This window comes from Myripristis murdjan, chromosome 16 (assembly GCF_902150065.1).
Source record: "Myripristis murdjan chromosome 16, fMyrMur1.1, whole genome shotgun sequence".
Classification (NCBI taxonomy): domain Eukaryota; kingdom Metazoa; phylum Chordata; class Actinopteri; order Holocentriformes; family Holocentridae; genus Myripristis; species Myripristis murdjan.
The window spans coordinates 5,126,268-5,147,500 of NC_043995.1; the positions used below are offsets into that span (position 1 = coordinate 5,126,268).

The 21,233-nt window shown below is 40.1% G+C and overlaps 1 protein-coding gene across 1 annotated transcript in view; it reads right to left on the minus strand.

The window, feature by feature from the left end:
* The window catches only part of znf236 (zinc finger protein 236), a 97,778-nt gene that overhangs the window by 76,180 nt on the left and 365 nt on the right, over positions 1-21,233 (minus strand). The window contains exons 2-6 of the mRNA XM_030072779.1: positions 15,956-16,095; positions 10,589-10,753; positions 10,285-10,463; positions 9,301-9,431; positions 5,489-5,661 (exon numbers count right to left, since the gene is read on the minus strand). Coding sequence (XP_029928639.1) covers positions 5,489-5,661; positions 9,301-9,431; positions 10,285-10,463; positions 10,589-10,753; positions 15,956-16,095 — 788 coding nt within the window. The remainder of the gene's footprint in view (positions 1-5,488; positions 5,662-9,300; positions 9,432-10,284; positions 10,464-10,588; positions 10,754-15,955; positions 16,096-21,233) is intronic.

Consider the following 21,233-nt stretch of genomic DNA (forward strand, 5'->3'; position numbering starts at 1 on the left):
GCTTTTCGCCATGCTGTAGTGTGCGCCATGTTGTAGTGTGCGCCATGTTGTTTTCCCTGCTTGCAGTAACCATAGCAGCAAAGACGCCCCAGAATTCCTTGCGAGTCGAGCATGCGCAGTCGTGGCTGAATATTCCGATTCGGGGCATTTTCCAACTAAGGTGTTTACATGCCTCAATATTCCGGTTGGAACAGGCATATGCCAGAGGTTCGGTGCATGTCTACATGACACGTGCGCAACCAAAATATTGCGAATATTCCGAATAATACCGGAATATTGTGTGCATGTAAACGTACTCAATGCTCACATTGCAGTGTCATTTTAAACAAACAAGGTCGGAGCATAGTTAATCGTGCAGTGCTGCTTCTGGGACACTTCCCATAGCACACTTTGGGTGTACCAGGTCCGATTAATTTACACTGCAAAAGCTCAGCAGCAGTTGCTGATTGCCTCTGCTTGCGTGTGTTTCACTTCCAATGTAGTTTAACAGTAAGACTATGCAAATGAAAGCAAAGACTGAAAATGCTCAGCAAGGTAATCGAGTGCCCCCCTTGCTTGAAGGAGTAGGCACTCTAGAGTTTGGATAAAGTGTTTGAAATATACTTGGTGTGAATAAATCATAAATGGGCTCATCTTTTGTGCTTCAAGGTTTTGTTCCCTCTTTGCTAAAATGCAGCAGGTGTTGAGCAATGTGGCATATCCATTACTAGGGACCTTTTGCATCTCTCGTCATGGCGATTATTGCTTTATGTGTTGCTTTTCATTAAGGTTTTGATAGAACTGACCCACAAGAGACTACAGCCGTAATACTGGTCCCAGCCAAGAGCCAGGAGATATTCCCGCTGCTATCAGTTCATCCATTACTTTGGTTTTGGTAATGAATCCTACAAATGGACATTCACACAATGAAAAATTCATGATCTTTTAACAGGGACATTTTAACACCTACGGAGGACATTAATGTGTACACTTCTGTCTACCTCTCACCTCCAGGCGCTAAAAAGGAAGTGGTCATGGTGACAAAGCATTGTTGGAAACCTAAGTCTTGACTAAATTAGGTTGGATGAATGAGAAGCTGTCCTAAAAAATGGGCTGCTGTGAATAACTAACAAAAGAGCAGAACCAAGCAAGGGACAAAGAGCTGCAATTTCACCTCATTCCCTTTCTAACATACTAAAAATATGGCAAGGAGTCCTTCTGTATTGAGTCTAACAAGCTGTGAGCAGGAGGGCTGGCAGAAGAGCAGGAGTGAGGAGATGAGCAAAAGAGAGAAAAATAAGATCTTGAATATCAATGGTAGAATAAAAGAAATACTAATGAATCAACAAAAAAGCCAAATTGGATAAAAGTCTAGTTCAAGGATTGTGCTATTTCCTCTGCATGATAAATGACTGCATTAGCAATTCAAATGTATGTGTTGTTAAGAGTGCCCATCCATAACCTGTCCTTTCAAGTTTGTTGCTCCCCTATTTGTTGTTCAGAATGGGCAGAATGGGTCTTTGCAGTCAAAAAATTTACAGTGGCCATGAACTGAACAGCAGATTATATTATTTATATAGAAATCCTTGTTTCTTGTAAATGAATGACTGAAGTCTGTGAAATCTGTGACTTTAAAAACTACTTTTAACACTCCTATTAACACCAAACAGCTGTGGTTGCACAGTGCATTGTAACAGTGAACAAAATATAATGTCATGTGTTGACTTAGTCATGAGAATTTATTGAAATATTCTTCATGGTATGTGAAAATACAGCATGTCAGCCTCCCGTTGGTTCATACTTCTTTGTGTTTTATCTGGTGTAGAAGAGAACACAGCTTGCTTACACCAGGCTTAAAGGTTCTGCACTGCCTACCACTGAGTAAATGAATGACTGAAGAGATGATGGAACAAAGGAATGAATACACACAAACACACACACACACACACAGAAACCCTGGCTCTTATAGTGGTGCTCCTGCTGAGCATCAAATAAACTGAACAGACATAAAAGATCATTACTGCTGTCAAGATGAGGTTTATTTCTGATAGTTGTTGGATTCCTAGAAGATCTACGGAGGATTCGAGCTGTGATGTATCAAAATTGTGTTAGTGATGACTTTTGATTTTAATATATTTTGATATGTTTGATCTATGCTGGTGTGATACATTTGATATATTATATCTCATATATGTGATACATCTATGTGTATGTATGCAATGATGTGTACTTATGTGCATGTATGTGCATAGGTATATATGTGGGTATATATGGATGCATATGTATTAGTTCTTGAATTTGACTGTATATGCATGGATGGAACCATATCAAAAAATAAATCATTAAATAATTGATCATAAAAAACCTTTTTGATATTTATGCATGCAATCTGGAGTGTTTCATTTCATGTTCACTGGATAGAGTGAATATGCAAATAAAAATTACTTTTGTCTAAATATACGATGCATTCTCTAAGACATTTTCAAGGTGAGGCCCAAGGGTTAGTAGTGACCCTCGGAAATGTTTCTGCTGGCCCACAATGTGTTAAGATGACATGATGAAATGCGTGCATTATATTTGGTTCAGTTCAATACACTTTAAACCAAACTACGTTTCACAGTGATTTTAAGAATGGTAAAACTGTGCCCCCTAGGGTAAGGTGTCAAGTTAGGAATGGTTACATGACAACTAGTTGTGGGACTCACCACATACGACAGATGGCGTCATCACTGCAGGTATGTTAGCCAATTAGCTGGATGGAAGCGCCTTGATATATGAGCATTGCACAGAAAATGTGTCAGTGAGGAGAAAAAGAAGTTTCAGGAGAAATGGATCAATGCTTATTTTTTTGTACCTCACAGGCTGGATGCGCCTAATCTGCAAGCAGGTGAAGGCAATGCACAAGGAGTTTAACATAAACCACCATTGTGATACCAATCAAACAATGCACAAGTTCACAGGCAAGGAATTCACAACTAGGCTTGAACAATTCCAAAGAAGCAGTTTTCATAAATCTGTTTTAGCCTCGTTAACTGCAAATTGTGGTTATTTTATATCACTGGCTGCAAACCATTTCCAAAGCATAAATGTGCTCCTTTGACATTAAAACATCTACAAATGGACAAATGGGATTTTTTTTTCTCCTCCAGAAAACACGACATAAATTTCTCACGTTTCACAATTGACATGGGTTTTAGTCTAGAACAGGCTATTTAAGAAAATCGTTGTTTTGGAATGATTTTGTGTTCTGTTTTTTTCTTGGGCAGCCCTCAATCCAATGATGGGTCCTTAACTCAGCCCTCAGTCATCAAAACTGTAAGACCCCTTGATATAGACCTATGTTGCATAAACATGTATATGATGAAGTTGTTCAAAATGTTGTTAGGTCCACATGAACACTATATAGACAAAAGTATTGGGCCACACCCCTTAATCACTGAATTCAGGTGTTTCATTTAGTCCCACGATGACAGGTGTATAAAATCAAGCACAGAGCACTGCAGTCTGCCTTTACAAACATTTATGAAAGCATAGCTCGCTCTAAAGGGCTCCCTGAATTTGAGCATGGCACTATAATAGTGATGTAATAGGATGTCACTGCTGCAACAAGTCAGTGGGTGAAATTTCTTCCCTCCTAGATATTCCACCATTAGCTGTAAGTGATATTATTGTAAAGTGGAAGCATTTAGGTACCACAGCAACTCAACCTCCAGGTGGCAGACAATGCAAAGTTACAGAGCGGGGTCGCTAAGTGGTGAGGTGCATAATGTGTAAAAGTGGCCGACGCTCTGCTGGCTCAGTAACTGTAGAGCTCCAAAACTCCTCTGGCATCAACATCAGCACAAAAAGTGTGAACCTGGAGCTTGATGGCATGGATTTCCATGGCTGAGCAGCCGCATGCAAGCCTTACATCACCAAGCACAACGCCAAGCATGGGAAACGCGTTCTGTGGAGCGACCAATCCCGCTTCTCTGTCTGGCCGTCTGATGGACGAGTCTGGGTTTGGCGAATGCCAGGAGAACATTCCCTGCCTGGCTGCACTGTGCCGACTGTAAAATTTGCTGGAGGAGGTTCAGCTCACCAAGACATTTTGGACAATTCTCTGCTTCCAACTGGGAACAGTTTGGGGAAGGCCTTTTTCTGTCCCAGCATGACTGAGCCCCAGTGCACAAAGCAGCTCCATAAAGGCATGGCTGGCTGAGTTTGGTGTGGAAGAACTTGACTGTCCCGCACAGAGCCCCGACCTCAACCCCATCGAGCACCTTTGGGATGAACTCGAACAGAGACTGCGAGCCAGGCCCTCTGGTCCAACATCAGTGTCTGACCTCACAAATGCTCTTCTGGATGAACGGGCAAAAATTCCCACAAACACACTCCAAAATCTTGTAGAAAGCCTTCCCAGAAGAGTGGAGGCTGTTCTCGCTGCAAAGGGGACCAAGTCCATATCAATGCCTATGGATTTAGAATGGGATGCCAGAAAAGCTCCTGTAGGAGGAATGTGTAGGTGGCCAAATGCTTTTGGCCATATAGTGTATATGTCAAGATACATGTCAAAAACCTGTTATCAGTGCATCAGTGCAAAAGTTAACCTGCTGAAGGTCTAGATAAAAATTAGGCAAAGGTGAAGGCTGATAATTAAACACCACTTTTAGAAGTTTGCGGATCAAAAGTCAAAGGCAACCAGACCTAAACAACGGTCCTGGTGTATATACCTCTGTGCCATAAACTTCACCTCAGAAATAGCAGCAGCACGTTAGTATAATCAGCAATTAGCACAAGCAAAGCTGCACAATGTTGAGTGAGTCCATCTGTAGCTAAGGGTCTGAATTGCATAAATACTAATATGGAGAGACTTTGTTTCATTGTAGGAGGTTCAAAGAAGAATCCACAAACAAACATTTTAACATTTAGAAAAACAGCTATTCAAAATGTGCCTGTTATTAATTAATTTTTTTTTTTTTTTTTTTTGGGATTACCTATGCCCTATTCCCATCAATCGCATGCCAAACGTAGTTAACATCACATCATCTTTTCATCACAGGTACAATGGTGATTGATATCGGAAAATTTATCAGTAACCTAAAACATTATCAGTACACGTCTGGTGCCAGTCCCTATGAACCAAAAGCAAGACCTTCGACAATCATAAAGGAACAATTCAATTGTAAAAGAGGCAAAAACGTGGGCATGATTGCAGACACATATAAAGCTCAGTTGAATGATCACTCTGTTCACACTGTTCTGCAGAGGGTTCACTGAAGTCATTCTTGGAAACACAGGCAGCCACTAACTGAAATAGGCAAAGACTAGGCAGACTTTGAGGGAAAGTGGGTACATCAAAAAGTCAATTACAAAACTGCATTACAAAATAACTCTGGGAAGGCACTGAACACCACAGATAAATCACAATCCAACAGTGCAAAAGAACTGCGAGTGGATTTCTTGCTCTGAGATGGATACAGGTGACAAAGAGGACAAAGAGCCACTGTCTGGTCATCTGTATGCTTACCTCACAGTGAACTCTCTGAACATGGGAGTGCAGGTTTCCCTTCTGGGAGAACGAGGCGGGACAGAACATGCAGAGGTGAGGTTTAGCCCCCGTGTGTCTCACCATGTGAGTCTGCAGCACCACCTTCTGGTTGAAGGCCTTGCCACAGTGGGTGCACTTGAAGGGCCTTTCGCCTGAGATAATAGAAAGTCAAAGCAAATACAGATCAAACACCGGGGCCTGAAAATTATAACGCTGACTTTAAAAACTGCAAGTTCTAGATTGTGGGATGCCACAGATTTTTCATCACATGTGAAAAGTGATGGCCTGCAGCATCATTTTGGGCATTCATTGAGTTGTTCTTTAAGATGAGTTCATGGCTAATATGCCTTTACCTAAAATTACTTTTTATGGGCTGCATTATTGGTCATTAATGTGAGATTTAAAGGAGGACTTATGACAAATGACTGTTTTCAAATTAAGTTCCCCCTTTTTAATTTTTTTTTAAAGCAATTTGACATAAATGCAGGCCTGTATCTGATTAAGGACTGTACCAAGAAACTCTTTTTGTTGGCATTCACTTATCTTCATGTGTGCTTGAACCCCTGTGCCATGTGCCATGTGCCATGTTTCATTTATCCTCCTAGGGACACCATAATTTCCAATAATGAAATATTATTTGAGAAAACAGAAGTGCATGAAATTTACTAAGGTCCACTGTGCACAAATTAAAGTGCACAACAATTGCAATCATTAAATAGAAATAACAAAAACAAAACAAAAACATGATTTTGTGCCAGTACAGTTGCCATGTCACTCAAGACACCGGGTAATTTTCAGTCTGATTCAGGTATAAAGAAAGATGACTCATAAAATAATATTAGACTGTCTTTTCGGTAGCAGATCTGGTGTATGTGATATCAGATGTATGTGCGTCAGAGACAAGGAGAGGGAATGAAATGCATATTTGTGTGTGTGTGTGTGTGTGTGTGTGTGTGTGTGTATTTAACCCCCCTAAGCGACCCTCCACCCCATCATCTCCTAATGGCTGTTTGAAATTCCATGCACAGAGGATTCAACTCCATCCACTATTAGTCATCAACCAAGCCAACCAAACAAATTAACACGTGGACAATGTGTCAACAACATGTGGGCGAACGCTGCCAGCCGCATGATATGAACTCTGGAGGGCTGTGCCATCGCAGATCAACACAGGCATATCATCATTTATAAACAGCATAACCAGATTTCACCCAGACACCTCTGCATAAACAGCCATCCTCAACTCAAAAATCATTGGCACCCTTCAAGGAAAACAAGCAATTATGCACTGTTATGTACTGTTTGATATTTGTTAACCTGATTTGTGGCAGTCAACAACCATCAGTCGCTTCTCAGTCTATAAGCTAATTGGTTTTCCCCCTGATGGTGGATGTCAGGCGGATTTTACATGTGCACAAACTCATATTTAAAACAGTGACAAAGCAAATAGTGGACATTATCAGCAGTGTTTCTGAACACTGGGACCAATTAGAAAAAAAAAAAAGAAAAAAAAAAAGATAAAATGATTTTCTTCACAGACTGCAATGTCTTTGATTTTACTTTACAGGGGTGTCAATAATTTCTATGATTGTGAGAAAATGTTTATTAGAGTGAAAGGAAATAGTTGTTTTGTTTTGTTTTGTTTTGTTTTGTTTTTAGCAAAACTTTAGATTAATTGTGCATATTATGTTTATTTTCTGCAATAATCTTAACACATCTCATGAAAAGTGCAAATCATTCTTGAGTTGATTGTAAATGGTGCAATCCCTCAGAAGTTGTACCTGGACATAGAAGATTTGTGAGGTTTTAGAGGCATCATGACATCACTTATGGTATCTCTAAGTTTAAAAAAAAGAAATGTAATGTCACCTGGGATTAAATTTAAGACCAATTTAAAATACAAAATAAAGAAATTAGTGAATTGTAAGACTGGACTATCAGCATAAAAAATACATTTCATAACAAATAAAGAGTCGTAATAACTGAATTTAAGAGAGTATTTCAAGATTTTTACATATTCTGAATATCTGTGGATGCGTACTGTTTATCTTTCCGACATTACCTCGGCCATGACACCACCAAACCACCATGACAAGTCTGCATTTGGATTTTGAGATAATTCAGCTCTACAGTTTTGTACTTGTCAACTTGTGAACAGCTAATGATGCCTGTTTGCCAATCAGCTTCTAACAGGCAAATCTGGCAACAAAGACGCTCTCTTTATCTCTTTATCTGATGTAGTTTTCTCAAAATGAGCTGCTATTGTAACTGCTTTTTATATTATACTCTATTCCAACATTTCTTCTCTTATCTATATCAAGTTATCTCCTGTGGGGAAAAAAAAAAAAAACTAATTAACCCACAGTGATTATTAAAGTTTCATCTAAAAAACTGGTTTATTGTCTGATGTCCCCTGGGGCACAGTAGTTTCAATGATAAAGAACAAATTTTAATGTATCCTAAATACATTTGGTTCAGGAACTATACTTGGTGTTTAAACATGACTCTTTTACAAAAACAAGTACAAAGCAATTAAAAAGTCATTAGGTTCTGAATTAATATTGCTGATCAAAAGCGAGTAATGCATGCTTGTAAACAGCATCATATCAGGGTATCTGCAGGTTTCAGCAAGCCTTATTTCAGTCTTTTACAGTCCTTTTTGTCGCAACATTGACTTTGATTGACCACAAACACAGCTAATGAGCGTTCTGAAATTATAAATGAACCGAATGAGAAAAAGAACACCTGGAAATTAAATGTTTACGTACATGATGCCCTACTGTGGTTACAAAAGCATATGCAATTGAGGAGGTTGTATTAACCTTGCTCTGTATTTAGCTGAGAGTGGGCTTGCATTTGGGCCAAACATAATAATAATTCAGCCATTATTCACTGACGCACACATCTTCTGTCAGAGGACTCTCCTTGTTACTATAAGCAGAGTCTGACTGTGCAACCATAACACCATCAGTCTGGAAAATCTAGGGGATAATGACGTAAATATTGGCCCTTTGGTGTAACCATTTTGCTGTAAAGATTGCACAAAATTCTTCAAAGAACGTGACGGGCATTTTATTGATTTATTAATTTTCAGTTGCTGGCTGGGGATAGCTGAGAAGGTAATGACTGAATTTTCCTTTTGTTTGAACTGTTTCTTTAAAGTGACCAAGCTGAAGTACAAGTTATGTAACAAAAGAAATTTAAACCACTACTGGCCCCTCATAATTATACACAGGTATTAGCATTTTCTTTATTCAGTTTACCTTCCTTTTAAACAGACTGGACATCATAAACTAAAGATTCTGTCAAACATTGTTTTACAGTAGCAGTACAATTAAATTTACTATTACTAAAATAAACCTGCAAAACATTAAAAAAACAAAAACAAATTAAGAGCCTTTTCAGAAAATTATTGCATTGAAGATATTGTAATAATTCAGGCCTTTAAAGTTCACCCTTTGAAACATGAGCACATTCACTGGATTTCTTTCAAAAACATGCAGGGAAATTAATGATTAGCAAACTAGCAAGAAATGACCTAAAACTTATTTAAAATTATTAAAAACAAACAAACAAACAAAAAAAAAACATTCTAACTAATCTATTCTAACTAATCTAACTTTCTAACTTGAATCAGTGGCTGGATTGACAAAAAAAAAAAAAAAAAAACATAAAGTGACAGTGGTAAAAAAACTACTTTCACCCAACAGGCAATTTTTATTCAGTGTCCATGGCAATACTTTTGAAAAGAAAAAAAGACATTTCACCCCTTCGCTGTGCCTTTTGCTCACCTGTATGGATTCGTATGTGCCTGACGAGCTGGCTGGGTTTCTTGAATGTCTTTCCACAGTGGTGACAGCTGTTTGTGAACCCACTGCGATCAATGTTTTTCTTGTAGTTTCTGGAACTAGAGGTGAGCGCCCTGTGGGAAGAGTAAACAACAAAGGAAGCTCAAAAGACTCCTACACACTCCAGCTGCACAGAAAACTCTTGTCTGGAGCCTTAATGACACTTTTACTTGACCTCTACTAAAATAAAGACACAATGTGAGACACCTAAATGGGACAAAATCTGGGGTCAGATACATTTCCACATCCTGCAAAAGGTTTTTGGTGCGCTGAACCAAAAGGATCATCGTTGTCTCCGTTTGTGGCAAGAATACATACAACGAGTCTGAATACTGACTCCAAAAGCAAGGGAAAACAGCATAAAGTACAGCATAAAGCAAAATAAAACACAACCTTTTTTACATTAACAATCAACCATCTTTTCTAGACATTAATACAGGCATTTGAGAATGCGCCTGACTCCTACTTTCATTTCCTTCCTACAAAACAATGGACGTGGTAGCTCGTTAGCCAGCTATTATTTTAAGGCTCAACAGCAAGCTACAATGATTCTGTTCATAAGACCAGACAAAGCTGGTCATACAACAGCTAGCTGAACATTTAATGTATGCCACAGTGTTCACTTTTTGTTAGCAAATGAATTCCATTTGGTTGGAAAGTGACAGCAGAATTCAGTGGATCCAATTCAATTTAAAGGGAGACACGTGGTTAAAAGCATCCACGTTTTAATGACAGGGATGCCGATGTGAAAATGGATATCCTCATAGAGAAAATGTGTTGGATCCAGGATTTGGGCATTGGTTCATAGTCAGCACTGCGTCTGACCTCTGAAAGCTATTCACTCAAGGATGTTGATGAAATGAAAAGCTGTTTTTGGCCTTATTCAGTCAAGGGAAATCAGCGATCTAAAGCCCTTCCACCTCTGACCTCATCTTGGTGTGAGTCTTCATGTGCTCCTTGAGGTGGGCAGACATCTGGAACTCCTTGTTGCAGGTCTTGCAGGTGTAGACCCTGACGCCGGACAGCTCCTTACGGTGCTCCTCCAGGTGGAGAGAGAGCTGGCTCTGAAGAACAAACTCATCTCCACACTCTGAACAGATCAAGTTCTGCAGGACGGGTAGAGGAGAGGAATAAAGGAAAATAAAGGCCTTTCAAATGTCTACCGAAAGCAATGTTTATGAGTCAGTGCTTTTCATTGGTCACTTATTTAAGAGAGTAAGAATTGACCCACTTCTTCCTTCTCGTGCAGCATGATATGGGCTTTGAGACTGGCCACACGAGAGAACTTTTTATGGCACACCGGACAGGTGGGGTCGGAGGTCGTATGTGTGGACTTGTGCAGGGTGAGGTTGAACTCCACGTTAAACGTCTGTGGGCACTGGTCACATCGATGAGGCTGTAGGAAAGAGCACAAGTCAAGCGAGAGATACTGAGTAATGCAAGTTTAAGTGTTATTAATATGAAGTCATCTATGACTTCGATCAGTTGAAATTGCATCATCAATATAAACTGCACTGGCACAGTCTCCACACCTTCCTCCAGTCCCCTTGAGTTTCTATGACCTGTAACTGACAGCAATGAAGTCACATTTTCCTCAACAGAGCAGTGTAAGCAGAGATCCAACAGAGACATCTAGTGAAGAGCTAATATATCACCATGCTCAACACCACAATATTAGTAATGCTTTGTAATTTGCTTTATCTGGCTTGAGAATTAGGCTTTTTAGCCAATGTAGCTGATTGATGACATCGGTTTTTTGCTTGTAGCCCCTAAATCCTTGAGTCAGTGTTGAAGTGCTTTGATATTCCAATGCCCCACACTGAGAGCATGTGCTGGGAAGTGAGTTCTGAAATCTTCTAGAATCATCGAGTATTTACATCATATATATATACATTGTGTGTGTGTGTGTGTGTGTGTGTGTGTGTGTGTATAGTTTTTCAACATGTATTATCACCATTTCATTAAGAAATCTAATTTCATAAATTTAGCCTGTAAAAATTGCTCATCCAGAAGCACCATACAATCATATATGGTTGTCATCACAAGTACTATTGTGTCCCAACCCACACAACATACACATACTTATCACACAGTCACACAGTCATACACATACACACACACACACACACACACACACACACACACACACACACACACACACACACACACAGATTAACATCTAATAACAAAAAAGAATGTGTCACTCAGCTGGGTATCTTATTTTCCCAACATTTTGACAGACAAATCATCTATGAAAATGAAACTCAACAATTACAAGTTCTTCCATCTTTGTCCTCCCACGTGTTTCTAATTTTTCTCACAACACTAAAAGGCAGAAGTGATGGAGTTACTCTTTGTGCCATATTGTAAACATCTAACTGAGGAGCTGCCACCAAATTTATGAATTGTGTCCAAACTGTAATATATTCTTGTCATTAATTTAGTGGCGATTGGTAGATGCTGTTTACAACATTCTTATCAAAACTAAAAGCAATGGAGAATTGCAATAAAACATATAATGAATGGAATAAAGATCCTGGTATAGTAGATGCAAAAGAAAAATGGAGGGAATGTTTACAGCCCACAAATAAGAATGCTGCCCGAGGAAGTGATGTTCGAAGCGGAGTGCATTTTGCCAAGTGAAAGAAAAATAACACATAATCATATCTAGACAGATTCCTGATACCAGATGAACTTTTAAGAAGCATGTCACCGATTTTCAGCCTGAACTCTTTTGTTCTAGTGTGGGAGGTGTACATGTAAAGCATACATAAAACCTATCAATACCTTCTGTGTCTCAAGAGCTCACCCCAACAGCAATAAAAAACAGGATTTCTTCCACTCCACTTCTCCCAGATGATATGATTGGTGTCTCAGAAGAGCAACAACACCATGCATAAATCGAGGGTATACTATACCATTCTTGCTTTGCTCACAAGCTGAGGAAGCAAGCAAGACCATGAACAAAAATGACTATTTTTTGTAATTTATTTTTGAGTCACAAAACTACTTATTTGAGCTTGAATACAGCGCAGAGGAACATTGTGTATGGAGGAGGAGGAAGTGAAGGCCGCAGCAGCAGTCACACCTGAAGCAGAAGACTTGGCTCAGCCCCTAAGTGACTGGTAGTGTCACCACACACTCACACAGGCAGAGACTTTATCATCATAAGGAAACATTAGTCATTGATGTCAACTAGATGCAGGAATAAGAGTGGGAACAGTTTGCTGATGGAGGCAGAGGAGGAAGTACTGTGCTGCCATGAGCTCCACACTGAAAATATAATAAAATGCTTACAATTTATGTCTGGAATATCATTTTTTTTAGCACTGACCAATGACTGCAATGACGTATGATGGCCCAAAATGAAATTACTCTAAGACATATTTGATCAATATTGTGGAACAATGCAAGTGAGTCACAGGAGAGGGAGGCGTGCTCAACTAATAGATTAACTGACTCATTGTTTCTGCACTGGTGGCCATTCATTTAATGCAGCAATAAAGCAACAGACTGCCTCATCCTACACTGTCAGAAATAGAGGTACAATGGGGGGGCATTTCTGTCCCACAAAGTACAATCTACACAAGGGCTAATTATTGGACCTCAAGGTAATTATGTGAATCTTTTTCAGAGCCAAAAAGGTACATACATGTTCCCAAGAAGTAAAAGGCACATGTGCACTGCTTCCTCTAGTGTTAAGGTATAATATCAGGAGACAGAGTGTGTTAGGCCAAATACAATGAACGAATACATAAATACATAAATAAATCCATTAGGGCCCTGCGATGGACTGGCGACCTGTCCAGGGTGTTTCACTGCCTTCCGCCCTATGTGCGCTGGGATAGGCTCCAGCAACCCCCTGCGACCCTTGTGAGGATAAGTGGTTTAGAAGATGAATGAATGAATGACTGAAATCCATTAGGAAAACTATGATATTGTTACTCAGTGGTGGCTCCTGACAAATTTCTCAGGGGGGGCAACTATTGCGATGATGGCTAAGATGACCCATTCAATGGGTAAAATAAAAGTCAGATAGCTAACTGTACAGTGTTACATTGCATTGTTTAATGTGGTTTTCCTGTTCAACCACTAGATGGCAACACCAGACATGAATTGTACACACGGTAGTATTTTTGTACAGCTATATCAAGTTACCGTCTTCATCCGAACATAAGACGACATTTTTTCCATTGAAAATGCCCTGAAAAAACGCCCTCGTCTAATATTGGGGGTCTAAGCAAATACACATGTATTGTACTGTAGGTAGGTTCGCCTGATGCCGCGATTACCGGTGAATGGCCGCATTGCACAGTCAATAATCAACCATGTCGTCTGTGTCATTGTCCGTTGTGCTGCTGTAGCCGTGTATGAAAAAAGTTTATTGAAAGCTATATATGGCAGTATGTGTGCGCTGCTCACCTGTCAGATCTGGCAGACCTGACCGGGTGGGCGCGGCACCGGCCGGCATCAGGCAAGCCGGCCGAGCTGGCCGCTCAGCTGTCAGATCCTGCAGACCTGACCGGGTGGCCGCGGTACCGGCCCGCCTGATGCCGACCGGGTTTTTTTTTTTTTTTATTCAAACAAGATTTTGTCCATATAAAAAGTATTTTTCCAAAAAACGGTCTTGAAAAAGAGGGGTCGTCCTAAAAGAGGGGTCGTCCTTTATGCGGGTCAATACGTTAAATGCCTCAAATACAATAAGTTGCTGCAGTTCCTAGCCATGTTCATCTTGCTGTCTCCCGCCCGACGCTGCACATATCGTCCGCGCACGCAATGGTGCGTATGACGAAATCACGTTGGGGCAAGCCCTCCCTGGGCCCAAAGAAATGAATTGTAGGGTCCAAAATGTGAAAAAAAAATCTCACCATGTAAGTTTATGAGAGCGCCTGGGGCGATTTTCAATCTGACCGAGATCGCCCCAAGGAGGCAGGGCTGCTGGTTGGAAAGTCACATTCAGGCTGCTGTTGGCACAGCGATATTCGGGCTGCTGATTGGACAATAATATTAAGACCTAGACCGGCAAAATAAACTTTTTTTCTCTCTTTTTTTCGTTTGGCTTTAGGAGGGCGATGCACTATCGCCCACTATGGGCCAGCCGCCCCTGTTGTTACTATATTGTAGACTATTCTTGAGTAGCCTTGAAATAAGTTTTGTAGATCTGTGGATATGAAAAATAGGTAATACAATTCTCCAGTCAATCTTGTAGTTACAATACAGGAACGAGATTGTTTTCTTTAAGGTACAAACCACAAGGGGACAAATAAGAACCAAATGTCAAGGGTACAAAAGCTGCATCTTAAGGCCCGTTTCCACCAAAATGTTCCTGGTAGTATTTGGGGGGCAGGAGCTACTACAGGAACGTGCTCTCGCTCTGCCCTCTCACCTGCTGTGTCTCCACAGAGAGGGCCGAGTAGGAGGAAGGTTCCTGTAAAGTTACTGGGCGGTTGAGTGACCATGACCGGGGCATCAAAATGCGTGTTGTTAAAAAAGCCTGTTTTTAGCATTAGCTAACGTCCGCTAAAGCTAACGTTAGCGCCCCTAAAAATGCCGGCTAAAAAGTGTGTTGTTAACGTTAGCTAGCACGTTAGCGTTAGCTTGGTAGTGTTGGCCATGTTGCTCGGGACGCCTGCTTTCTGTTTCTGTTTTCGGGGCCGCTCAGAGTCCCTACCCCAAGGCAGGGCTGTTTTTTAGCCCTTGTAAAGGTTCCAGAACTCTCTCTTTCGGGGTAGTTCCGGCGGTGGAGACACACGACAACGGCCACGGCCCCGTAAAATTACCTAGAAGTTCTTGCGGTGGAAACGGGCCTTTAGAGGGTACTGCCCCAGTGACAAGCCACTGCACCCCTAAAGGTACAATTATGTGCTTTGTTTTTTGAGAGTATAAAGTAACCTAAGATCCCTGCTCTAGGATTTATGTTTTCTGATCTGCAGACACTTTTAGCAGACAAAAAAGAATGCATAAAATACAACAAAAGTTGCAGTCCATTGCTGGGAGTTTCATGTCTCTTTTGTTCCCAAAGTACCTACCAAAAGTATAGTGCCATGACTGCATGTCATTTTTTTTAACAAAAGAATTTCCAAATGCCTCTATGCTGGACTTTGTTGTATACTGAATTTCCAAAAATTATGTGAGGGCTAAATAATAAGCATCACATTTCTAGATGCATTTTAAAGCAGTTCTTTTTTTTCCCAGTCCACTGACATTTCCATGGTAACACTGAAGGAAGATGGCTTATTTTTCAGGACAGTAAATGGACGGCCACAGACGAAGTCTTCTCAAAAGGAAGATGTCTTGTTAGTGAGACGGCAGCCAGTGGCCAGCACACTGCTCAGGTTTAAAGACAAATATTCACCAAGGCAGCCTGTTAAGTTAACTGAGCAAAGCTCCACTGAGCAACACGGCACATTAGATTGGATGCATGCCCACTTGTTTGACTGTGTATCTTAGATAACTTGGACAATTGTTATCTATAAAAGAAGGAAATCACAAACACCAAAAGAGCACGAGGACTCTGCTTATCCTCCCTGGAAAATGACTGTACACTGTGTGTCCATGTTCTTGTTTTGGCCGTGATGATCCGTGTGCCTGTACTTGCCTTATCGTTGGTCTCATGGTCACGGAGGTGCCTCTGTAGCTGGCTCTCAGTAGTAAAGATCTGGGAACATATTGTGCATTTCTTGTCCTTGAACTCTCCATCGCCGTAGGCCTCAGCCTTGGGTTCGCTGAGATTATCATCTGACAAAAAATACAAAACCACCAATGAGACATCACTCGAATACCGTCGTTTTGTCCAAGAGGCCTGTGCTGATATCAGCTGCTGGACTGCACACATACATACCCTGTCGTGCATGAATTGTTCAATCAGAAAGTAAGAATCTACTTGTGATAATGCAATCGATCTTTTTCCACGGCAGCTTCTTTGACACAGAAGAGCAAGTAAACACAGGAGTTACTAATGATGTTAATTAAGGTTCGGCCCATTTGAGCCCTGGTGTTGTTGATGCTGCATCATCAGAATGGCTCTGTCACACCTTAACGAAACCGAACCTGAATTAATGTCATTAGTAACACCTGTGTTTAACTGCTTTCTCATGTCAAAATAGCTGCTGTGAAAAGGGCAGTGGAAAAAAAGTGCAATTACTGGAATTACAAGGTAATATACTGGATAAAAATATGGCAAAGTTAAGTGCAATGTAATTTGTCATGCGTTGATATTTTGAAAATGGCTATTAATTAAAATGACATAATTATTTCAAACAAACTACATTTATAGAGTAATGTCCAATATGGCTAAATGGCTATAAAAAAAAAAACTCAATATGCAAAATTTACAAATTGGTGCATGATGTCCTCTACAGTGTACAAAAGAATTATCTGTCACAGATGAAGAACTAAAGTAAAGATCTCATCAAAATCTAAACTTTAAAAAAAAATGTTTTTGACATATTCTCCTGTATACTGAGTATCTCCCCCTTCCCTCTGTCATTTTATATTCATGATGTCACTGGTCAATAAAACAATACGATATAAAATAATAATGATATGGAAATGTATAGGCAAGCCTTGTGTGTGTTCGGTCACTGGTGGTTTGGACATGGTAGTGCAGTGCAGACAGGAAAAATGGCTTTTAAATGTTTGTCCACTGAAGCCAACACCATGCGAGAGAGTGCACTAACATGCAGTGGCTCTCCTCTATCAGACAGCCAGTTTCAAATAGATGGATAGATGTGCTTTATTGATCCCCAGTTGGGAAATTCATGGGAAATTCTTGTGTTACAGCACATATCTATAGGACAGAGTGTGTATATAGAATAGATGCATGATCATAATGCATAATGTTAATGTAATTTCCATGTGGCAGTCCCTAATGACTAGAACGTTATCAGAGTGTTTAAAAACTGGTCTGAATATTTGATATAATATGTTTATGGAGAGGTTTGGTATTTGTCTGTACAGGCTGTATTAAAATTAATTCGCATGATGTACAGCTGCACAAACACACCTTCATACTAGCTTTAGTAATGAGAAAATGAGATCCATTCCATGCTCCCAGGCTCTATATTCCATTAGTGCTGCTTTTTCAAATAGAAAAATATGTCTCAATGAAATATCTGCAAAGTAAAACAGCCCTGCGCTCCCTCAATCCTATGTTCTCTCAACATAAAAAGAATAATTTCTACAGCTCTAAAAAACTGTTAATAACCTGTTTGGCAAAGATACTCTCCTATTCAAACACACTCTATTAACGTTACAAAACAAAGTTGGCATTAGTGTTGGCATGAGCAACATAAGCCACATTCATAACATTATACATTAGCGATTAGAGCAATCAGGCATATGGTAATTTCCCTTTAATTGAATTTTCTACAATTAACCCAATTAGTGGATGCATAAAATTGATGATGAATATAGCTTTCTATCTCACCACTACTACATGTCCATATCCAATGCAGAGAGTTATAATACACAGTACACTAACATCAATATTTCTGATTTAAGGCTGCTGATTTTTTGTGCTGTTATTCACTATTTTTAAATTTGACCACATTCATGCCAATATGCGACAAGTACTCAATGTTTCCTCAAGTCCTTCACTTTTGTGAGAGTAGGAAAGCCTCTGAAACTGCTTTTAGGCCGAACTTTGGTTACAGACACCCATGAATGAAAACTTAGAGCACGCACTGGAAGTAATATTGAAACTTTCCTCATAAGTTACACAAGAATCATAAGAATAGCTGTATTCTGTTGCTCATTCACGCCCATATAAAAGCTGCATTTCCATTATTCCCACTTCCACTCCACTCTTTGTGATCCCATCACAAATCATGTCATGCTTTTGTGAATCAGAGTACAACTCGGTGGTGCTCTATCAGTGTTCAGCTTATTCAAAGGCATATTGGAGGAGCAGGGTGATGAGCTGTCCAATGATCAAGTCTCAACATAACTTATTATTGTGAGTGCTAAGGACATTAGGGACTCAATTAATGGTCATTTTCATTGTAAACTGGTGTCTTTTTTTCAGTTACTTGATCAATCACTTCGTCAATTGAATGTCAAGAATAATAATGAAACAAATAACAAATTTCTATTATGAGCAAAGCCTAAAGTGATGTCTTGCTTGCGTACGTAGTATAACCTGCAGCCAAAAAACACCCAAGGGTTACATTTTATTGTGTTAAGAAATGAAGACAAGCCAGAAAACTTATTGAATGAATGACTACACGATTAATCGGTAATACAAATTAGAATCGATTGACATCCTGTTGATCAGCTAATCGATTAATGGACTCGACATTTTGGCAGTAATGGACATAGCCTTTCCAAACCGGCTGATACTATACTGGAGGATCTACCTGACTATTCCTTTGAGTCGAATGCAGGCTGAGTCGACTGACACTATACTAAAACTTTTATGTAAACTGCTCTGTGGTCCTGTGGAGTGTCTCTTTGAGCTTGTTCTCCTCTTAACTCAGAGAGAAATAACCAAGAATGTTAACCTGAGCAAAGTCCCTGCCAAATTTTGCAAAGATGAATTCTTGAAATGGGACCTTGTAGCACTGATGCATGCTGCCAGATACAGAAAAGATCTTTGTTTCTTCTGATTGTTTTTGAGAACCAGAACCTTAGTTGTGAATTTAAATACACAGTAGTCACAGTTTGCTTATTGGTTATTGCTGTTTGATACTTATGAGACGGTCAAGCTGAGGTCATGTTTGGCTGCACCCATAAATATGAAAGGAAAGCTTGGACTGAGGCTGTTAATAAAACATCTTCTATCACTTCCATCATATGAACAGCAAGCAGCACTGATATAGCACTATATAAGCAAACAGATGTACTGCCTCTGACAGCATTAGACATCAAAACCTTCCCAGATAAAATACCTAGGAGAAATGCGTAGTCAGCAACATAAAAAAAAAAAAAAAACATTTGACAAGCCTTCAGCTAGCATACTGGCAGCTATAGCACAGATAAGCAGGTGAATACAGGCAGGTGTATCCACAGGTGTTGAACTACTCCCCCCAAACTGTCAAACTTCCTGAAACTGCTAACTCTGGAAAATACACCAAAATTCATGCTGCAAAATGATACTGAGCGACTGCCTGTCTAAAAATAACAATCCAGTTAAAGTGGGATCCTAAGTAAGTTGTCAGATGGGTGTGTGCATTTGAATGTGTGTCTAGTGGGGGGCTGGAAATCTCTGTCCTATAGAGTACAATCAAGCAGACAGCTGCAGCTCATTCAGACCGCTGCCTCTCTAAACACCAAAAAAGGGGAGCACATCACACCAATTCTCAGATCAGTGCACTGGCTTCCTGTGGGGCAGAGAATAGACTTTCAAATCGTATTACTTGCCCACAAAGCAGTCTGATTGACTTGGACCTTATGGGGCATCCAGACCCCTCAGGTCATCTGGGAGAGGTTTGCTCAGTGTTTCCCAGAATCCAAACCAAACAAGGTGAAGCAGCTTTTTGCTCCCCACCTGGGGAACAGCTGCCTGGACACCTGAGCACTGCTGCAACAGTCAGCTCAGTTCAGTCAGGGCTTAAAATATTATTGTTTGCTGAAGCTTACCAATAAAACACACATTACCCCTTCTAATCATAGTCTTTTTTTTTTTTTTTTTTGCTTGTTTTTATTTTCTGCTTTTATTCATTCGAAACTTTTCATGAGATCTGTTTCATGTTACGTAATGTACTATGTCTCTGCAAAGAAAATCCCTTACATTGCATTGCATTGCCTTAGAAGGGCCATTCACACTAGTTGTCTTATCTGCAATTGCTATTTAGCAGGGCTGTATGATATACTGTTATCATATTGTTATCTACATATGAATATGCAATACATTCATATCTCACTTAGTATCTCAAAGGACAACTAGGCTATATGGGCAATATCAAATGCAGAGTTAGAGTTAAGCTGAGACACTGATTGGTCTGCTGTGATCAAAATAATAAACTTTGTGCATACATGCAGCTGGTACGATGCTATGTTCTGAAGAATGCTCAGATTTCACTGTTGTTATACTTAATATATTGTTGAAGCATTGCCTTGAAGCAAAATGCAGCAAAATGTTTGATTCTATTTATTAATTATAATAATGCGACCCAAGACAGTGATTGGTCTGTTCTGATCAATGAAATACATCTTTAAGTAAGGGCATTTTCTACATCCAGCTGGTTTTATTATGCTGTTTTTGAAGAACGCTCAATTTTCGCTATCGCTACACTTATCATTTCAAACAAGTGTCAACGCATAGTCATATTGTATCGCTGAAATATGTGGCATAAATATCAAGGCAGAAGATTTGGTCCATACTGTGCAGCCCTACTGTTTAGACAGCAGCATGTGCTGGGCAGCGGGTCATCAGGGTTATTGATGGTACTCCACAAACACAATGAAATCGCCAGACTGCCATCTCGGTGAACTCACAGTCACTCTGTGTGTGTGTCCCAAGTGAAGGACCTGCACCAGCCTCCTGTGTGATCTACAGGTACTGCTGATCAACAGCTGCATCCTATGGAGTCACGTGCTGCGTTTACGTGTGTCATGTCAACAGCTGGACCTTACCACCTAAAATCCCTACAGTACGAGTGTATACATTTACCGACTGGCAACCTGAATGCGTTTAAGCACACATCGCGACATACTGTACAGATGTAACTTCACCCTACAGCTACGCGCCTCTCCACACACACAGTCTCCAGCTGCAGCTGCACCGCCTCGCTGCAGCCAGTGTCCTCTCACTGATCAAAATAACACAATGGCTAGCGTTTTAGCGTGTTAGCTCCCGAGCTAACGGTAGCAAAACCAGCTAGCTAGCACCAGCGAGCTAACAATACATTGCCAACGAATACGGAGAAAGTGTATAA